This window comes from Dacryopinax primogenitus, assembly GCF_000292625.1.
Source record: "Dacryopinax primogenitus strain DJM-731 SS1 chromosome Unknown DACRYscaffold_1, whole genome shotgun sequence".
NCBI lineage: Eukaryota > Fungi > Basidiomycota > Dacrymycetes > Dacrymycetales > Dacrymycetaceae > Dacryopinax > Dacryopinax primogenitus.
The window spans coordinates 21,196-41,281 of NW_024467198.1; the positions used below are offsets into that span (position 1 = coordinate 21,196).

A 20,086-nucleotide genomic window follows, 5' to 3' on the forward strand; every position below is an offset into this window, starting at 1 on the left:
TGTAGTTCCAACCCTGGGCAGTGTGTAGGAGATCGGTGGTGTTGTTTAGACATGTCTTAGCACTGGTGAGGAGTGTCATAACCTGGGATTCACGGTTTACAATGGTCTGGAACTGATATCGCGTCAATTGAGGCTCGATGAGGTTCCGGAAACCGACATACGTTCGTGTTCGCGTCCTCTGCTTGCCGGACCCTCTCCTCGGCTTCGTCCTCATACGGATAATCGGGAGTGAACCCCTCGAACAAACTGCGGTACAGCAATTCTAGCTTCGTCTTGAGCTGTTTGTGCCTTCCCGCCTTCTGCTGCAGTTCCGGATTCTGTTGCTTATTAGATACGTCTCCCGCGCACGGAAGGGGAACACACCTTGCTTGCTAAGCTGTCCTTCTCCGTTTGCATTGCCGCTCTGACCTCCTCGGCCGCTTGCTCCTGCTCGAGCGCTTCGAGGAACTCGCGTTCCTCCTTCTCGAGCTTCTTCTCTACCGCGTCCTTCTTCCCTCCATGCTTGATCTTGACCCACAGCCTACGTCCAGCGCTATTCTGCAGTTTAGCAAAATCCTTGTGTTCTCGGTTCCTACGGAGCGGTCAGCTCTATTCGCGGTCGAACTAGAAGCGCACGTCTTCTTATGCAAAACGATGATCTGCTGGCTGCTGGCGTCGATCCTCTCAGTCAAGCTCTTGATAGCCGCTTCGTTATCCCTCAACGCAGCAGGGGCATATTCGAGCGTAGCGAGCTCATCCAGGATATCTTGGTGCTGTTCCTCTGCTTAGTCTCGCAAGGCAAATCAGAGGAAGAGGCGGACCTCCTTAGCACGGGCGGCTATCGCCTCTGCGGTAGCAGGGGCCATCTTTAGGTATGAATATGTGATTTAAGAGTGTAGGGCAGTTGTAGAGGGACAAGTTTGTGCGGCGCAGTTGTCGTCGTCGTCGTGGGTGTCTAGTCGATGTCTAACTTGCCAGTGTTATATACAACATCAGGAGTGCATACGTGCAGTGATAAGACTCATGCTTGATGTCAGAGAGAGTCCCTGATGCTCCCTGTCTCCCAGGAGAATGTTGAGGAATGCAGTGCTGCAGGGCAGTGTTCCGTTGACCTCATCTTCTCCGGGTTATCCTGTTCCACCTCGGGATTTAAGGCTAAATATCCGCGGTCGGAGAGTGTCTATTATTCTCGAGTACATTGAGTATTTCCTCGGGTAAATAAAGATATGCCTAGGTGAGAAGCTATCCCAGCGCCTATCAGTACCCGTAGTTCCAGCCTTCCATATGTCGTGCACGATGCGCCGGGTTTCATTTCCTACCAATCAAGCAACTCTACCGAGCACACAACGGCTTCGCATCTCCCGAGGACTTGTTCTAAAATGGCAAGGACCGTTAACCCTCACCAGTTCCCTCAAGGCTTCCTTCTCACCCCGGCCATCCTCTAGCAGTGCATAACCCACCGTTCCCCTCTTATCAATTCCCTAACAAGCAGGTCCATTCCCTTCCCACCGACTCGTACTTTTACTGAGCACTGCACAAGATCAACTCCGTGTGTCCCATGTCCGAGACGAGCAAGACCAAGTCAACATACGTAGGGTGCTTCAACACTGGCGCCATCTTGGGAAATAGGATCCAGCCTAGTTCGTACCAACTTCCACGCACTATTTGGGGTTCTTGCACAAGTGCAATTACCCATGCCCGGGGCGAGCAAGACCAAAGCCAACACGTACGTGCTGTACCGCTCGCGTCTTTGGCAGAACAGGTACAGTACACCAACTGTCCTGGGGTTCCCGGTCCGTACGTATCATCTGCGACACGTGTACAAAATGTGACACAAAAAGCAAAGAGAAAAGGCCAACTCGTGTCCCCGGGCAAAAGTTCACCTTGCAGCGCGCTAGCGCTTAACGTACAGTATCTCAGGCCGATTCTCTCCATAGCCCTAGGACTACTAAAATGGCATCCTTTCCGACTAAAGGTCCCGATTGCCAATAATGACCACAGTTCAGTATCCAAGCTCAAGCTCAAGATGAGGAACAGGAACATAGTCCTCGCTCCTCTTCCTCAGTTCCCATTTCCAAACCGGCGAGTCCCTGTCTCTTCCGCGTCCTCTCCCCTCGCTCGGCCCAACAGTCGTATCGAAATAAAGATTCCTATGCATAACCCTACTGTACAACCCTATGCCATGCCCATGCCCCATGCCCTATACCTTATGCCTTACGCCTTATGCATCCTGAAACTCCTCAAATCCCATCCAATCTCCTCGCTAAAGAAGTGTAACAACATGTTGTTCCTGCTTCACCTCTCCCGCTGCATACCCAACTCCCACTCCTACACCAGCAGGAACAGGAAGAGAAGACGGTACAGCAAGCGGAATCGGAACTGATAGAGCAGGCCGAGGATGGGGGTTAGGGTTAGCCCACCCCTGGCCAAAAGCCCGCATTTCCCTTTCTTCCCACCCTTCCCGACTTTCTCGGACTGACGAGCCCGAGGAAGTGGAGGAGGCGTAAGCCGGCCCAGAGGCAGGGGCGGGGGCGGGGGTGTACCTCCCTGGTCCTGGAGCGGAACGGACGTCCGATACTGGAGTGCGGGTCGTAGGCGCCGGAGGGAGGGAGGGGAACGTTTGCGTTTGCGTTTGCGATTGGGACTGGGACTGGGACTGGGATCGTGGAAGATCCTGTGTTCTGCGGATGGGACCAACGTGCCCGTTCGTGTTCGTACCTGCGTTCGTAGTTGTGTTCGTGTTTGGTTTGCCTGAGGCAGTGCCCACAAGGGGCTGGGAGGACAGCTCGTTGCTAAACGTTTCTCGCGTGAGCGAGTGTTCGCCAGTCTGAGACTGAGACTGAGACTGAGACTGGGGTTGGATTTGGGAGTCAACACTGATACTAGCGAGTGTTGAGCTTGCAGAAAGGGAGACAGAGGAGGCGGAGAGGTTCGATCCTCCGCTTGCGCCGGCGCCTGTGCCTGGGAGCGGCTGAGATTGCGACTGGGACTGAGGCTGAGGCTGAGATTGGGACTGAGATTGAGATTGGGAAGACGGCTGGGAAGCGACACCGTCCCTCCTTTCAGTCCTTCTGATCTTTTTCCTACACCTGCAGGACGTCAGCCACACGTTCCAAACCGAGGGAACCCCAGCCCAACAGGCTCCAAAGCGAAAAAAGCTAAGAGACGCACTTATCACACACAGTCCCAGGCCCCCTAGGCCCCGGACCCCACTTCTCCACACACTTCCCATCCTTATACTTGCCCCTCAACCCACATTGTAAGCAACATCGTTCACCTCGGCTGTTGAGTGTTCCGGGGGGGCCGGCGATGGGCTTGAGGGTGAGGGGTTTGGGGTCGTCCGCTGGGAGGGCACTGGGGTGGGCGTTGCTGTTGGGGTAGGTGTTGCTGAGGTTGGGGGGAAGACCAGGCGTCGCACGCCCAGAATGAGACAACTGCGAACCCCTAGTTTTCCGTTTCGCCCCCGCATAAGGATACGACCCCGACCCAGATTGCGAACGAGAACGCGACCGGGAACGCGACCTCGATCTCGACCGCGAACGGCGAGCTCGGGAAGGGTCAGCAGCAGCGAGGATCATCTCGTCCAAATCCTCTTCGCTCTCCAGTTCCAGTTCCAGTTCAGTGATCGGTTCCTGTTCGTCGGACATCTCCGTCTCCCCCTTCCCGTTCGTGCCCACGCCCACATCCTCGTGCACATCCATCTCCATCTCCATATCTTCCTCTGGCTGTGATCCCAATCCAACATCCGCCTGATCCAACTGGCCGTCCATATTCTCGTCTTCCCCAAGCGGACGAGCAATGCCAGCCGCAGCCGCAGCCGCAGGGAGAGGGGCAAGGGGGGAACGCAAGCTCGACTCTGAATGACTCATACTCATACTCATGCTCGTCCTTTGTTCTGAGATTGTGATTGGAGTTCTGGGGCTTGACGCACGGGGGTTGCCGTTTGCACCGGTCGCAGTTCCACCCATACCACCACCACCGCCGCCGCCACCGTTACCAAAAGCAGCGCCTGCAACAGCGACAGCGGGAGGAACAGCACCCGTCGAAGTGGGAGCGACCAAAGCCGGCCCATGCTTCCCCGTCCTCTTCGACAGCCGCTCAACTTCTCTCTCAACCTCGCCCTGCATCTGCATCTGCATATCCTTCTCCTTCTCCTCCTCCTCCTTCTCTCTCAACAACTCCCGTTCTTTCTCCTTAGCCAAGTCCCTCCCCTTTGTTTCGAGATACGATCTCGCAGGCCCACTCGTGAGGGGGATGGCGTTCGCCAGCCCCCGAGTCAGTTGGGGGACTGTCGTCCCTGGCTGGGTATGCCCTCCACTCCCGCTCGCGCTCCCAGCACTAGCACTATGGGCACTCGCAGTGCTCTGCGCATATTCCCAGCCTTCCCCTCTAGGGCGCTTAGCAGCCGGCTGCCCAAGAGTCGAAGTGACTGAGTCCGTTCTCCGGCGCACTTGGGGTATGCCCTGGGAGAGAGCGTGGGCGTATACGTGTGCGGGAGGGGCAGAAGGGAAGGGGAGCGCTGTACGCCTCGGGTCGGAGATGAGCTCGCTCGAGGAAGAAGAGGATGCGAGGAGGGATGAAGCGGGGATGGGTTTGCTCGGCGACACAGACGCAGACTTTGATTTCCCCGCACCCGCACTGGCGACATGACCCGGCTGAGCCTGGATTGGGTGGGAGTGCGAGTGCGAGTGGGCGCCGGTGGGATCATCGACTACATCCCTGAAATTCCTCGCAAACTCTGCGCGAGCATCCGCACTCCTCACTTCGAGCATCGCATGATACCTTTCCAACCTGGCCCACGCGCCTCGCATCATCCCCAGCCTAGCGTCCATCTCCTCCCTCGCTCTCTCCGCTCTCTCCGCGCGAGCCTCGATCTCTGCATACCTCCGCGCAGCTTGTGACTGGTCAGAATCTGTACATTGAGCCAAGAGTTTTTCTGCACGGTCAGCACGCCGTTTCTCGTGTGAGAGGGCAGTGCGGAGAGAGTCGAGTTCTGTATAAGAGGCGGAGAGGAGCTGGGCGAGGGAGGCGGCGGGGGCGTGTTGTTGAGTGGGAGTGGTGAATGAGGGAAGGGGAGGGAGGGAGGAGGGAGCGGGTGAGGGAGGTGATGGGGGCATGCTGTGTGGGGCGGGAGTGGAGCGGCGGTGTGGAGTGGTGTGATGTGGGGAGTCGTAGTTTGTTTACTTTGTGTATGGTGTATGTCGAGTGAAGAGGGTTAGAATGGGAAGAGTGAAGAGTTAGAGTGGCGGTTTATGTAGAGTTGGAGAGGGAGAGTGAGAGAGAGAGGGAAGAGGCCGGGGTTGTATGGGGGGCGGCATCTCTCTCTCTCAGGGTACTCCTGCTCTCCCCCTTGCAAGCTGACTGTGCCGCCCTCCTGTACATCCTAGCATAACATAGTCTATAGTAACATATATGATAACACACAACATAACGCATCTTTAACATCTACAGCAAATCAGCAACAACCAACGTCGACGTCTATCACTCCCTGCCAGCATCATCCCCCTCCCCCCAACTCCCCCTCCCCCAACTCCCGCCCATCCGCCCTACTACCCCCGCCCCGCCCGGCCCCCGGCACATCGGCCGAAATTCAGCCAATCACCTCTTTCCAACTTTACATCGATATCTTCCAGTCACGATCCCCGGAAAGAGAACAGTCACCTCCACCACTTTTCCTCGATCGGTTCTAAACACTGCGCAGCCGGGGCATCCCCGGCCCCAGTCCCCTGAGTGATATTCGCCACGGTGCGGAACCCGACACCCACACCCCACCAGTACTAGTATTCGCACGATTTAACTTGCCGCCCCGCCCAAACCCTCACGTGTCCCTCATCTCAGCAAACTAAAAGTAAAGGGAAAGCGCTCTCCCGGCCGAGGACAAGCCGGAACACCCGTGCGCATGCCCCGCGTGTAAAACCCCGGAAAGTGGGGACCGGACTCCCCTTGGCGTTCTGGGGGTAAGACAGCTGGGGGATAGGTTCGGGAACGGCGATTCCTGGGCCGAAGTGTCTTTCCTTTTATTAGCATTAGCAGTTGTTATTTTTACTGACTGATTTTGGTGGGTTTTGGCTTGCATTTGCTGTACTCTCTCCCGGTCGAAGACGGTAACGGACAGTGGAGGAACACGAACGCAACCGCCGACACAAACGCAATTGCAGACAGAAGCGCATACGCATACGCAATGGAAAAGGAAAAGGAAACGCTGGCAAACCCCTCCACTTCTTCAAGAGAGATCAGTTAACGCCCACGCTCCTGTCCTCCTGGAAAACACGGACTTCATGCTTCCTATACAGTATAGGACACGAACAGAAAGACCTACTGTATGCCAGCAACTCCCACTCTTCTACTCTTCCACTGTGAACGTTCTCCCTTCCACTTCCACTTCCACTTCCACTTCCACTTCCTCTCTCTCTTCCGACTGCCCGAACACCTCCATAATACCCACCACCTAAACCAAACGAACACAACACAGACGATATCAATATGATATCGCACGCACGTTCACCTTCTGGCCAGAAGCTGGAACCGTTTCCTACTTGTGTTGTGCGTCGTGCTTCTTGCTTCTCACTTCTTCTCGCTTCCCACTTTACGCTTCCCGCTTCCAGCGCACAGACCATCAACCCCCCCGGCATACATAACCCCGCTCGCTGAATCCATCACTCGTGCCTTCTCTTTCCCATTTTGTATTTCTTATTCTTGCATTTCCGGGTGCGTTTGATTCCCTCTCACTCGCCCTCGTTCCACTCGCTCTTGCATCTTCCATCATAACCCACCCCCTCTCTGCAAGTTCAAAATCATCCCAACTCCAACCCCTTGCCCTCCTCGTACCTCCAGCCCTGCTGTAGGTCATAGCCTACCCTTCAGCACAGGTACAGAGTCAGCGTCAGCAACCAACATCAGCATCAACAACACAAAGCGTCACTTGCTCCTCACTGGCATGCACATGTTTCATCCCTCTACAGTAGCTGATGCTCTCCCTCGTGCTGCCCTTCCCCTCCTCTTCCCCTCTCGCTCTCCACAGACCACAACCAGTCAACAAGAGTACTTCCCACCCTCGAACCTTGTTCTGAGAATTTCTCTGTTCTTGTTCACGCTCGCCTGTCCCTGATTCTGCAAGAACCCGTTCCTTTGAGCTAACGCTCATGCTCACGCTCATGCAGGGATCTGTTCTTCCAGTTCTGATCTACTTTTCCTCCCTTGGGTCCTGTCTCGCACTCGCTAGAGGAGCACAACCCCTCGCTATCTTGTCTTATGCGCTACGAGCATACCTACTTCTGACGGACTTGACCCCTGCTCTCGGACAACCTCTATCCTCTCCTTCCTCTCCCCTCCAGCCAGAACACTCCGATCGCGAGTTCATCTCCACCGGCCGCGGAAGCTCCCCTCCATCCCCCACACTCGCGCAAGGAGACGTCTTACTAAGCAGACTGGGTGCCTGCCGCGGTACAGTCCGAGTCCGCTATCAGCACCAGCTCAAATCCGAACTTGCTTGGTCCCTGTTCAGACCAGTGTGCTTCACTGGCAGTCTCTGATCCGTACGGGTTTCTTCTCGTTGCTGCACTGTGTTCAACCAATGGTTCTCCATGACTGGCTATCCTATTCAGAGATCATCTCCGTTTGCCCCTTCCGAGCCAAGTATCACAATCTGCCACAATCTTTGATTCTGCGTTGGGAGGAGCAAGCTTACTGCACCAATTCCCTGCATCAACGGCCAACTTAGCAACGTCGCTCAGCGCCGCTGGCTTCGGTCACGAATCCTGTTTCGAAATGTGTTCATTACGCTGAGAGTGTTCTAGGAATGCTACAATATATCGCTGCGTATAAACATGATTTGGATGTATCCTATCCTTCCATATTGTGCGTGAAAAGTGGGCAGAGGCTCGATGCTCCGCATGCAGTCATAATGATACAAGGAAAAGCTGAGAAGTGCAAAGTAGGCATATGGTGGTGATCGTGGTGGGGCGAAGTACTCCAAGAAGGGTCTACTCGTACACAACGTACAAACCGGTGGTCAAGCAGTTCGAGGCGCGGTTCGAGGCGCGGATTACTCATACACAGGAACATAGCCGGCATTGCCGACAAATCCACCGATACCGAGGCCGGTCGTGGCTCCAAGATCAGGACTTCTGATGACGTTCGCACCACTCCACTCCGCACGAAGACGAGCAAACACAGCACGAAGCGTCGCAGAAGCACCCCTCTCTAGAGCGAAAGTCATTACAGTCGGACCGCTGAAGTTCTGATTAGGATCAGGAGATGCAGCAACCGAGGGAGTCAGAGGAGTCAACAAAGGGTTGGAACCAGGAGGCGTGAGGGATTGGCCCGCCCCGCTGAATTGGATTCTGAACTTGACAGGCTTGAACCACGGAGACGTAAGAGACTCAGTCGTCCAGCACTTAAGAGCCCAGCTTCCGCTTCCAGCACCCTCCTCTTCAATCATCGTATACACCTCCATGCTCCGGAGTAGGCGATGACATTCAGCCCTCGTATCGATGATGCCCATGGACGAGGTCAAGTGATACCGCTCCCCTTTGCCTCGGAAAAGATTTGCAAGCCAGTTGACCTTATTTTCCGATCCCATAGAAGATACCGGGGTGGGCAGAGGCGGTGACTGAGAAGCTGGGAACGGATACTGGGCAGACTGACCGGACAGAGGTGGGGAGCCGAAGCGCGAAGGCGGAGGAGAGAACAAAGTAGAAGGCTGTTGATATCCATACTGATGAACGGGATGGAAGTGCTGAGCAGACGGGTGCATGTAAGGCATTGTGGTGCGCACGTTTTGCAGGTGCAGAGGCGGCAGAGGAGGATACCGTGCCTTCTGGAAATCCGTGCAATGAGCCATTGGGTCACCAGAGAAAGCACCGGGCATCGGGACCTCGCTGACACGCCGTGCGCTGTCGCCCTGAGAGCCGGCATACCCCAAACCAATGCCTGTATTACGGCGTGGCTTTGCTTCGCACGGCACATTTTCCTTGCCATCGCACGAGCGATCATGATTGCGCGGTTGCGTCGAGTAAGAGAGCACAGTCATGCGGCGCTGATGACTTGAACTGGGACGATATTCGGGTTCCCCACGAGAAGTCAAGTCCGGAGAGAATGTGATACGAGCCGAGCGCGGAGATTTGACATGAGAGCATGCACCTTCGTTCGGAAGTGGAAGAGTCTTGGTTCTCTGAGGCTGGGGACACGGGGCAGTAGAACGACGACGGTAACCTGCAGCGCTGGTACGATTATCCACGTTCGCGGGCGGAGGCGAGACATTGATCCATGTAGACTCATCGGTCCGATTTCCGGCTGATGGTGTTGATGCCTCCTCAGGCACAGATGTGCGTGGTTGCTCAGCAGCCTCCGTCTTACGTTTCAAAGCACGAAGGAATTCCTGCATGGCTACGTCCTCTTTGGGCACGTCGGGAATACGAAGACCCATTACCGTACTCGGAAGAGTTGAGGGTGCTGGGGGCTGAAGTGCCGCGCTCAGGCGATTTTCAGGTGCCTCTTCCTCCTTTGTAACCTCTTTGTCTGACGGAGAATGAATCATGCTAACGTCGGATAGCACGGTCGTATCCATGGCAAGGTGCAATCCAAGACCGATAAGCTCATCCCTTAGAGGTGCCTGTTCTTCAATGTGCGGCAGCGAGAGATCCAGGCGTGGTTGGGCCGATTTCGGCGTAGATGCAGCGCATATATCGAGGACATCGTTGATCGCGCTGATATAAGGCTCATCTGTAGTGCTTGATTGTTCATCGGAGCCATAGACCGTGGACGCATAGACAGAACACGACGCAGGATCGACTTTCATCGGAGACACGGATTCGCACGTCTGGTGGGACTTCTCCGTGACATCAATGTCCATAGGAGAAGTAGATGGAGGAGCATTCTTGGGCAAGTCCCCAGAAAACTCATCGAAAACAGGAAGGAAAGAACGAAGTGTTCCTCGGTCGGGGAGGGACGGGCAAACTGCCTGGACGGGGGGTATAGAAACGTCTGGCACGGGTGTCGATTTCTTCGATGTTGCGTTCAGTGCGACGGCTCGAGAAGGCGGCGTGGGAGTACCCTGGAGACGACGAACTTCAAGTGAACTCCTGGGACTAACGGGATTGGGGGTGCCCTTCGTTGGAGTGGGCGTGGAGTCACTTTGGACGGAGGCTTCTGAACTATTGGCCGAAGCTTCTCCGCTCAGTGCACGAAGCCGCTCGTGATACTTGCAAAGCAGCCAATAAAACACCTTCTCCCAGTTCCCTTCGCTATCGAACAAGGCTTGCAGTATCTCGTCTTCGTCGCGGTTGCGCCAAAGAGAACGTAGTCCTCTGACGATATCAAGTTCGGAAGTCGACTTTGGATAGATAGGACGGCAGAGGTCGTCACGAGTAGGAGGTATGGGCACCGGCGGCAACGATGACAGAGGCGGATTCGCGGAAGTGAAGAATGGGTGCTTGAATATGTCGAGCATCTATGTATCTCCTTAGTTCAACGCGATACGAGGAAGGACGAAAGAACTCACTTTGATGCGCTTCTCCGGATCAGTCTCAATCATGCGGCGCATCAGATCTTGCGCTTCGTACGGAATGGTACGTGGCATGTCAAACTTTCCCTCCTTGACTTTCTTCAGGAGTATACGGATGTTGGGATCGTCGAAAGGGAGACGACCAGTGAGAAGGGCATGGAGGATGATGCCACACGACCAGATATCAGCGGCGGAACCGTGATATGGCTTCCCGGAAATGATCTCAGGAGCGGCGTAGTGTGGACTGCCACAACTTGTCTCCAGCATAGCACCATCCCACTGGAAGGTCGCCATGCCGAAGTCGGCGATTTTGACGTTCATGTCCTCGTCAAGAAGCAAGTTTTCGGGCTTCAGATCCCGGTGAGCGATACTGAAACGGTGGCAATAGTCTATGCCCCGCATAATTTGGCGGAAGTAGTGAAGGGCCTCGGCAACGGGCAGACGACCACGAGCGCATATATGGTCGAAGAGCTCGCCATTGGGCACGTATTCAAGCAGCATGTACCTATCAAAGATCACGATCAGTATATGCTCATGCATTCCACAAAACGACAAACATGTCGGTATCAGTCTCGAACACATCAAAAAGCTTCACTAGGTGAGGGTGATCGATCAACTTCATGATGCAGATTTCGCGCTCGATGGCCATCATGAGACGCTCGTCCTTCTCCACCCCTTCTGCAATGGCAGACAAGGAGACGCGGGACGTGAGGATAGCAGACTTGGGGACGATCTTCACGCACGCAACTTGCTGCGTGATCATATGATGGGCAAGCTTCACGCGACCTATAGCGTCATTAGCGAACGCATATACGTGGGTGAGACAACGATGCGCACCTGAAGCTCCCTTCCCGATCATCCGTCCAAACCGCCAGTTACCGTGCGAGCTGATATCCGTACGCCGCTGGATCGGCCCTCCCATCGCTTCTTCTTCCTGCTGGTAGCGCGTCTTATGTGGACGACGAGTCGACTGGGTGGTCGTGGTGCCGTTAGTTGGCATGGGGGCCGGGACAGAGTTCGGCATATTCAAACAAGGCTGTGTGAAAAGAGATAGGGGCTGGAGGTGTTACAAGATTGGTATTGTACTGATGAGTAAGGTGATGATGAGCAGATTATAGCGAAGAGGGTTGGTCAGGAGATCGAGGTGCGAACTGGCGAAGGGGGGATAAAAGGGGGGGAAAGGAAGGCGGTGAAAACGGGGGGGAGGAACGCGAAGGAGGTGAGCATACATCCAGGCCCACAGCCGGGCTATAAGTAGGTGGCATAGGAGTGCGCGATTGCAGGTCTCCGATCGTCGATGCCCGCCATGTCGAATTCTTGGATATCACATAGTTAACCAGTTTCCTGAGACAGGTTTGTTAGGGGATCTCCCTCAGCGTTGATCAGCCTAGGAGTGACAAGCTCTCTCTCCAGAAGAATATACGGTTGGTATGCTGCACAATAGAGGGCTTGAAATCCAGCAGCATGGAGATAGTTCATGAGAAGACGAGGTCCGTTTGCCGGAGACTTGATGTGTTATAATAACGTTGATGAAGGACGCGTCGGGTCACGTCTCCGCACCGAGAGCACGAGCGAAATTCCTCCGTTCATGTTCATGAGATTCATGTTCCAGCTCGTCGACCACCTTGGACATGGCCGCACCCGCACCCGCACCCGCACCTACACAATACGACAGTATCGCGAGGATCTACACGGATGCGACCGAGTCGAGCCTGCATAACACGTAGGTATCATTGCTATCTGTTCTTGGAATGCAGTTGCTTCTTCATTCTGTCAAAAGTTGAAGTGGTGACTCATTGCCTTGGGTTAGCTACATCGAGCGCCCTGCTATGCGTCAGCTCATCGGCAACGTGACCGGACTCGACGTGCTCGATCTAGGCTGCGGTACGATGATACTCGGTTCGAAATTGCTCGAAGAGGGCGCAGCCTCGGTCACCGGTGTAGACGGAAGCTCAGAAATGCTACATCTTGCCTCCCAGCGCATCAAGGCAGAGTGGAAGCCGCGTGTCTCACTGGCTGAACACGACCTTAACAGACCGCTTCATCTACCGGACGCAAAGATGTACGACCTCATTGTCTCGTCCCTTGCGCTGCACTATCTCGAAGATTGGAAGCCTGTGCTTGGTTCCGCACATATTCTTTTAAAACCAAGAGGAAGGTTCATCCTCTCCGTTCACCATCCTTTTGCCGACTGGGTCCACCATCCCGAATCTGGCTCCTACCACAGTGGTCCTACCCTCTTACACGAGGACTGGGATGTCGGAGAGCAGGGAACGATTCGGATCAGCTTTTACAGGAGATCGCTTGCCGAGATATGCAGGGCGTTTACGGATGCTGGATGGATTATCCAGCGCATTGAAGAATCTAAACCGACGGAAGAGTCGAAAGCGCTGTTTGAGGCAGAGAGATGGGAACGAGTTGCCGAAAAGCCGAATTTCATTCTCTTTGTTCTAGTCAAGAAAGAGCAGTATCAGTGAAGAGTACAGCGCCTTTCCTTCAAACTAGAAAGATATCTAGATTATTGTGACATGTACCGATTGACGTGTAACATTCCCGGAATTCTTTGTTGAAGTCGGTCGCTCACGTAAAGCCGTCTGAATGTGTATCCTTGTTCTGCATCTCTGACTCGACAAGCCCATATTCCACATTGAACAATGCAACCTCTTCGCCGAACTCACCGCACTACCATACCCTTATCTACCCCTTGAAGTTCTACTTCAGGTCCATGTTCAGCGGTGACACGCTAAACATGCGCCTTCTATAGAACACCGACGACCAATCACCATGACGCGACCGCGTGGCAACCACGATGTTTGCCTCGAGTCTCCCCTTCGAGTATTTACCAGCATCTACTTCGGCGATATTCACAATGCTAGCAAACGCATAAATATGCACAGTGTGCTGGCTTAACGATGCATACGCACAGCTAGACCAAAGTCAATTGACGGTACGTCTTATCCAGGTCACGCGTTACTACAGTAGGGCTAAAATCTCACAAGAATGGAGGCGTTTTCACCACGAACGAGAATCAGCATGGGTGACCCAGTCGACGAGCCTTACGAGCGCTCACTACCTGATCTACCTCCTACAGCGGGTAGTCGTCTCCCGAGCCGAATGAGAAAAACACGAGGCAAGCGGGATGAACGCGAACATTCTCTCTCCGTTCGAGACCTCGAGCGCGCCGTCGAGCAATGGCAATGGGAGGCATCTGAGCTGCGTCAGCTGTTGGACGACGGTGCCGACCAGTTGCAGAGCGAGAAGAAGCGTTCCGACGAGCTTGGACAGCAGCTGCGGGAGTCGGACGCCAAGGTCATCGCGCATGAGGTTGCGAGGCAGAGGTCGGAGATGGAGATGGCGACGCTGAAGGAAGAGACGCAGCGATACAAGATTCAGCTCGAAGTCGCTTTGCGCGAGATTCAAGCTGCCCAGCGGAATATCGATAACGCTGATGCGGACCGGGACCGGGCTGAGGAAGCTGCGGCTCGAGCGAGGGATAGGGAGAGACAGCTCATGCATACGATCGCTATGCGGGATGCGCGCGAAGCTGGGTTGAGAGAAGGGCGGAGGGAGGGACTGAAGGAGGGCATAGCGCGTGGCAGAGCCGAGGGGAGAGCTGAAGGCAAGTTAGACGAACGAGACCGTGCCTACCGCGCGTTCGATGACTTTCTCGAGCGTACATGGCCCGACGGAATCCCCGACGACATGGAGACCCCCGAACTCCGGTATAAAAGCACCAGCCGCCGTGCAGAGGGAGGGATGGTGGGCAGCGAGCCCAGAGCACGTCCTGCACAACCAGCCTACGCCATATCGAATCGCGTCACCTCCCCGCCCGAAGGGATGCATATGCGTTCGCCTGTACGCTCGCCTGGTCGATCGGTTATTAGATCTCCTATACCTCCCCCCCGGCCGATTCCTGTGAACGTCCAACAGCCGCAGTTCGTCCCTGCGGCAGTGCCAGCATTTGCACCACCGAGCAGGCGAGCATCTACCGCCCTCCAGCTCTCGCCTGGCCAGCAGTTCAACCCTCTTCCAGTCATCCCCGATGTGCCCCGGCGTTCTCCTATGCTGGCACCCACAAACCTGTCAAAGCCGATGAGCATCTCACCCACCCCGTCTCGCCCACACACACCCATGCTCGACATCCCCGATGGGTACGTTCCAGTCATCAGAGAAAACGAGTCAATCAGTCTTCCCCCACCACACGAGGTCCAGCCTACACGTGGTGTCCTCCCACAGACGGAAGCCGAAGCCCAACGAATGGGTGAGAAGTCATACGACTTCTCCCGCGCCCCGAGCAGAGCACCTAGCCGAGCGAGCATGCGTGCAGTGCCTCTTCAGCCTATGGACGACATCGTCGCGCCTCAACCGCAAGGCGCGCTCGATCCTGCAAGGCTTTCCAACGGACTGTCGGCTTCCCGCCCGGGCTCACGAGCTGCCAGTCGGCCAGTCAGCGTCGTCGCCCCTGATGTGGGGCCCGCTGCCCAAGTCAGGGCACCAAGTCGTTCCGCAAGCTGGTACGACCCACCAGGTGTTGACCCAGCTACTATACCTCTCCCATACTCGACAGCTCAAACGGCCGCGATCAGTCCAGGAAACACCGGCTATGCTCCCTTAGGCCGTACACCATCAGCCGTGAACTACCCCCTACCGCCGTCGGACAACCGCACGCAGTTCTCTCACACCCCCGCACAGACGTACGCAGAGATGAACAACTCTTACACCTCTCGGCCTGCATCACGTGCCCCGACGGTTGCAGGGAGCCCCCTGCCGCCCCCTGAACAGGTCATGTTGGGCGCAACGCTGTCCCCTCCCGGCCGGTCTGGGAGCCGGCAAAGTGCGCGTGCTCCTAGTGTAGCTGGGACGCAGTACCCTGCCCTTCCACCGGAAGAGGGTACGGTATGGGGTAGCTATGAAAATACGGTTGAAGGGCGTCACAATACTCGAGCACCAAGTGTTCGACCAGCGAGTGTACGCCCACCTGGAACCAACAGGACCAATTATCCCCCGCTGCCGACAGATGGGGAGACTGACTATGGAAGTCCACGGGAGACTTTTGCTGGGAGGATGTACAGCAGAGCCCCGAGTGTGCGCCCGGGCACAGGAGGTCTGACGTACCCGCCTTTGCCGCCCGAGGGGGATACGATGTGGAACGACAGCTTGACGTAAACCCAAATGGTATCAGCGGAGTGCTGGCCGTTTCATGACGCTAGAAATTTTCATCGATTGTTCTGACTTCTGTAACTATCTCTTGACTATTTCCATTCAATTTTGTTTGTAGAAGTGTTATTACTTGCCCGAAACGTGTAAGGACCGATCTTCCCGAAATGACTCGATCCCTTGTTGAACCGGTCTCTGAACCCCACGGGGAACCTGATAATGTCACGGTAGACATCATCCACCAACTACTGGCTGGGTACAGATTGATACTCCTCACGCCCATACCCACCACTCTCTTGTGCTAGCCCTCTCTCATAGTCGTCGGCCATGGCTACCTATTCCCCAAAACCGTTCACGGTCCACTTCTCAGACGACAAGGTGAAGGAGATGTACGACTCCCTCGCCTCGTCTCATCTTCTTGAGCACGAAGTCCCCAGTATGACATGGGATGACGGTATCACCCTCGATCGGTTGAAAGAGCTCAAGCGAAAGTTCGAGACTGGCTTCAACTGGAGGAAGGTCGAGGCGGAGATGAATGCGTGCGTTTAGTTTCTTCACCCCTTCCTGTCATAGCTGACAGCCATGCAGGGTTCCCCACTACACCGTCGAGATTGAAGGCATGACTTTGCACTATGTGCACCAGCCGAGTCCGGACGAGGGCGCCATCCCCCTGATACTGATGCACGGCTGGCCCGGTACGTTCTGGGACTTTGCCAAGGTCATCGAAGAGCTTCACAAGCCGTCCGGGCCTTGTATGCCCTCGTACGCCCGGCTTTCATGTGTGACATAGTCTGGGGCTTATTGAGTGGATAGTTTTAACGTCGTCATCCCCTCTATGCCTGGGTATGGGTTTTCCTCACTCCCACGCAAGGCCTGGACGCTCGAAGACACCGGGCGCGTGTACAACAAGCTCATGACAGAGGTGCTTGGGTACAAGACCTACTTCGCACAAGGGGGGGATTGGGTGCGTTTCTTTTCTCAGCTTATCACACAATACCTAACCACACTCTTTGTAGGGATCCATGATCCTCCGCATTATGGCCTCCGTCTACCCTTCCTGCCGCCTGGCGCATTTCAACATGTTCCGCTGCCCTCCAGGCGGCCTGCTCGCCTACGCAGAATACATCGACTACCTAGCCCCAGTCCCGCTCATTGGCGGGTACGTCAAGTCTATGAAGGCTGTGGCGAGGAGCTGGATACTGAGCCCGACTGACGTGAAGATGGTGAGGAGGCACGAAGACTTCAGCGAGAGCGGGAGGGGGTACGCTCTGATCCAGGGGACGAGGGTGCGTCCTTCTGCCCCTCCTTCTAAGCCTGGGGTTTACATCACTTCAGCCTAGCACGATCGGCTATGCCATACATACTCCTCTTGCTCTGCTTGCCTATATTGGGGAGAAGTTCCAAGCCTGGTCCGACCCCACCCTCCTCTCGGACAAGGACATCCTGGCCACTGTCGCCCTGTACTATCTCACAAACACGTTCCACTCCAGCGTAATCGTATACAAGATGTCAGGAAAAGCTAGGAACGATATGGCTACCAGCTCGACTTTGTGGAGAATCAAATGCAGATTCGGCTTCTCGTATTTCGTAAGTGCACAAGTGCTGTGATTGCGATCGCGACACGTTATTGAGGAACGACAGCCGTACGAGATCGGGGCGATGAACTACGGCAGTATCTCACGATGCGGACCCCTGGTGTTCTACAAAGGTTCGTCCTTCCCATCTTCCGAGGCGTTGGTACTCACGAGTGTTCAGCGCACGCCAAAGGCGGTCATTTCCCCGCTCTTGACGTCCCGAGGGACTTCATCTCCGACTTGCGGGAGATGGCGTCACGGTATTGGTGGACGAAGGATACCTATATGGTCAAGAGTATTAACAAAAAGTTTGACAAGCCGGAAGGGCATCCGTGATGCTTTGTATGTGATGTTGACTGTTATTTGTTGGGATCCTTCCACATGTACATTAATTATGTCTTTTTTTCGTTCATCTCTATCTTTACGATGTCGACGATGCTCGGGCGACCTGCAAAGTCCATTTCCTGGTTCGCAGCCTCGAGAGACATCCTGAACAGAAGTCAGATTGATGATAAACCTCACAGCTGCGCGAAGTGTTGTCAACTCTCATATATTCCACAATAATCCGGATCGTTATTCGTAAGGGAGACATCACATTTCGGGCCCAGCCAAGAGAACTACGCCTTATTCCCTGCTCTCTCAATATACTCCACGCTCCCCTTCTCATCCGGTGTCTCTTCCCCGCTTCCCTCACCAGCCTTCTCGATATGCGCATGGCCCTCTGCATCCAAGGTGATCCCATGACACACGTAATCTTTGAACCTCCAAGCGGGCACGCGCGCAGCGAACATCTCATCGAGCTCTTCCAGGCTGCGATCCTTCGTCTCGGGCAGCCAGATATAGAGGGCGATGGCGGTGACTGCACAGGAGGGGAACCAGATGTAGCCGTATTTTGGGCCCCAGTTGAGGTTTTCTGGGTTACTACACAGGGGTCAGAGAGAGCACGAAGTAAACAGGACAAGATCACTCACATGAAGTATGGGGCGGTAAAGGCGGCCAACCAGCCAAGGATGAAGCCCACGCAGGCGCTCAGGCCCAGTGTCATGCTCCGCAGCCTCTGGCTGGGGATTTCGCCTCCCAACAGCCAGGCGTACGCGCTGATGCATCCGTTGTAGAAGATGATGTATACAACGCTGAGGCCAACGATCGCCTTGCCAGTGCTGACTGTGCCAGGCGCATGCTGGTAGACGGCGGCGACAGCAAGCTGGCATACACCGGACATGAAGATGCCAATGATGATGAGCGGGCGGCGACCAACACGAGTGATGAGGAAGAAGGATAGAGTGATGGCGATGCACCCGACGCCGGAGAGGATGCAGGAGTTCTGGAAGGGCTGGCCGACGTCGGCCATGGCGAAGAAGTAAGTGCCGTAGATCAGCATGAACATCGCACCGCTGTGGACTGTGTGAGGACATATCCAGCACACTTGGTGAAGGATGGCTTACCTCGCGCCCTGTACAGAAACAGCCATGACGGACAACAGCGTGCGCCTCCGGTCAATCGGATTCCGGAACATGTCCCAGAAGGTGACGCCTTTGGTGGTCTCAGCTTCAAGCTTGGCGGCATCCTTGATTTGCGTCAGCTCGGCCTCGACTTTATCTCCTTCTGATCGCAGCCAGAGCAAGCTTGCACGGGCCTCCTCGATCTTACCCTTGGATACAAGCCATCGGGGAGACTCCGGGACGAAGATCATGCCGATCGCGAGGATGACGGGAACGATATAGATCAGGGCGAGGGGGATCATGTAGCTCGCGCGGCCATCAATCGGTGCAGTGTAGTTGTCAACGATCGTACCGACGAGGGATCCAATAGAGCACCACCACTGGAAGAAGCCAAGAGTGAGGCCTCGGAGTTCTGCGGGTGCGACTTCGTTCAGGTAGAGTTGGGAGAATGTCATGAACCAGCCGTTGGCGATGCCGATAAGAAGACGTCCGACGTAGAGGGCCCCGACATTCGTGGTTCCGAGCATGATGGCATCGCTCACTGCACAGAGAACGCAGGCGGCCCAAAGAGCATGACGACGGCCGATTTGCGCGCCAATAGGACCGGCGGAGATGGACCCGACGCAGGCACCGAGCGTCATCAACGAGCTGATGAGCTGCTGCACCTCGGACGAGATGTTGTATCCAATCGGTGTTGAGGGATCCGAATACCCGAATACCTTCAGAATGTATATAAATGTCACATCTAGAGGGGGAAAGCACCGACATACCTTGAGGAATCCTACCATAGCCTGGAGCCCTCCAATCAAGCCAAAGTCGATGCCGTACTGGAATGGGCTCATGGAGATGAGAATGCATGCTGCCATGCACCTCTTGTGCTTCAAGAGCAGAGAAAAACGGTTTTCGTTGCTCGGAGACATGTCGAGGTATCTGTGCGTCGTCCAAAAGGTGATGATCTTTCCCTTTGTCGGGGTGGACAAGTTCGGGCCTCGCATACATCGTTCCTGGTTTGAGGAAGGCTTTTATGCCCTGCTGATCTTGGGATAAGCCAGACGCAAGTCAATCAGCGGAATATCTATGCACCCCCGACGCTTCTTTCCCAGAATTATGATTTCGGCTGATGAACATCTGCTCCCGGCGTATACATTTTATCCGTCCTTGTCTGCGCTTCTCATGTCCATGCCGACCAGCGAATGTGGGGATCCGATGCGGGGCACCACACGGAACTCCGAGGAATTGGAGGACGTTTTCGTGCCTGACCCTCCACTGATGAGGAAACGATTAACCGAAGAGCAGCGGATTATGGTGGAGATTGGAGGAGGAGCAGGAGTTTCTCACACGCGGATGGAAAGAGGGTCGGCAATAACTCTTTGGCTTCTAATTACCGCCGTTATTGCTGCCGTAACCTTACGGTCATGCGTTACGATCCA

At 55.1% G+C, this 20,086-nt stretch overlaps 7 protein-coding genes across 7 annotated transcripts in view; 3 read left to right on the top strand and 4 right to left on the bottom strand.

The window, feature by feature from the left end:
* DACRYDRAFT_19300 (uncharacterized protein) overlaps positions 1 to 1,064 on the bottom strand; it is a 4,968-nt gene extending 3,904 nt beyond the window's left edge. Inside the window, exons 1-4 of the mRNA XM_040771444.1 lie at positions 801 to 1,064; positions 616 to 752; positions 364 to 571; positions 162 to 317 (exon numbers count right to left, since the gene is read on the bottom strand). Of these exons, the coding sequence (XP_040632829.1) occupies positions 162 to 317; positions 364 to 571; positions 616 to 752; positions 801 to 845 (546 nt within the window). The 5' untranslated portion in view covers positions 846 to 1,064. The remainder of the gene's footprint in view (positions 1 to 161; positions 318 to 363; positions 572 to 615; positions 753 to 800) is intronic.
* Positions 1,065 to 2,242: 1,178 nt separating this feature from the next.
* On the bottom strand, positions 2,243 to 5,096 carry DACRYDRAFT_112764 (uncharacterized protein; the record flags this gene model as incomplete). The annotated part of the gene is made up of 2 exons (XM_040769504.1): positions 2,243 to 3,068; positions 3,151 to 5,096. 2 exons carry the CDS (start codon positions 5,094 to 5,096, stop codon positions 2,243 to 2,245), a joined length of 2,772 nt encoding a protein of 923 aa, XP_040632830.1.
* A 2,715-nt stretch (positions 5,097 to 7,811) lies between these two features.
* DACRYDRAFT_97612 (Pkinase-domain-containing protein) lies at positions 7,812 to 11,507 on the bottom strand (the record flags this gene model as incomplete). Its single annotated transcript, XM_040777468.1, has 4 exons — positions 7,812 to 10,429; positions 10,481 to 10,988; positions 11,041 to 11,269; positions 11,321 to 11,507. 4 exons carry the CDS (start codon positions 11,505 to 11,507, stop codon positions 8,024 to 8,026), a joined length of 3,330 nt encoding a protein of 1,109 aa, XP_040632831.1. The 3' UTR covers positions 7,812 to 8,023.
* A 607-nt stretch (positions 11,508 to 12,114) lies between these two features.
* Positions 12,115 to 13,035, top strand: DACRYDRAFT_112766 (S-adenosyl-L-methionine-dependent methyltransferase; the record flags this gene model as incomplete). The annotated part of the gene is made up of 2 exons (XM_040769505.1): positions 12,115 to 12,206; positions 12,294 to 13,035. The coding sequence occupies 2 exons, from the start codon at positions 12,115 to 12,117 to the stop codon at positions 12,958 to 12,960; spliced, it is 759 nt and encodes a 252-aa protein (XP_040632832.1). The 3' UTR covers positions 12,961 to 13,035.
* A 209-nt stretch (positions 13,036 to 13,244) lies between these two features.
* DACRYDRAFT_112767 (uncharacterized protein) lies at positions 13,245 to 15,649 on the top strand (the record flags this gene model as incomplete). The annotated part of the gene is made up of 2 exons (XM_040769506.1): positions 13,245 to 13,430; positions 13,483 to 15,649. Exon 2 carries the CDS (start codon positions 13,484 to 13,486, stop codon positions 15,647 to 15,649), a length of 2,166 nt encoding a protein of 721 aa, XP_040632833.1. The 5' UTR covers positions 13,245 to 13,430; position 13,483.
* A 318-nt stretch (positions 15,650 to 15,967) lies between these two features.
* DACRYDRAFT_73163 (alpha/beta-hydrolase) lies at positions 15,968 to 17,550 on the top strand (the record flags this gene model as incomplete). The annotated part of the gene is made up of 7 exons (XM_040775993.1): positions 15,968 to 16,179; positions 16,229 to 16,402; positions 16,454 to 16,604; positions 16,657 to 16,926; positions 16,976 to 17,227; positions 17,282 to 17,348; positions 17,396 to 17,550. 7 exons carry the CDS (start codon positions 15,968 to 15,970, stop codon positions 17,548 to 17,550), a joined length of 1,281 nt encoding a protein of 426 aa, XP_040632834.1.
* Positions 17,551 to 17,831: 281 nt separating this feature from the next.
* DACRYDRAFT_45514 (MFS monosaccharide transporter-like protein) lies at positions 17,832 to 19,576 on the bottom strand (the record flags this gene model as incomplete). Its single annotated transcript, XM_040774649.1, has 4 exons — positions 17,832 to 18,135; positions 18,186 to 18,608; positions 18,660 to 19,375; positions 19,427 to 19,576. The coding sequence occupies 4 exons, from the start codon at positions 19,574 to 19,576 to the stop codon at positions 17,832 to 17,834; spliced, it is 1,593 nt and encodes a 530-aa protein (XP_040632835.1).
* Between the last annotated feature and the right edge of the window lie 510 nt (positions 19,577 to 20,086).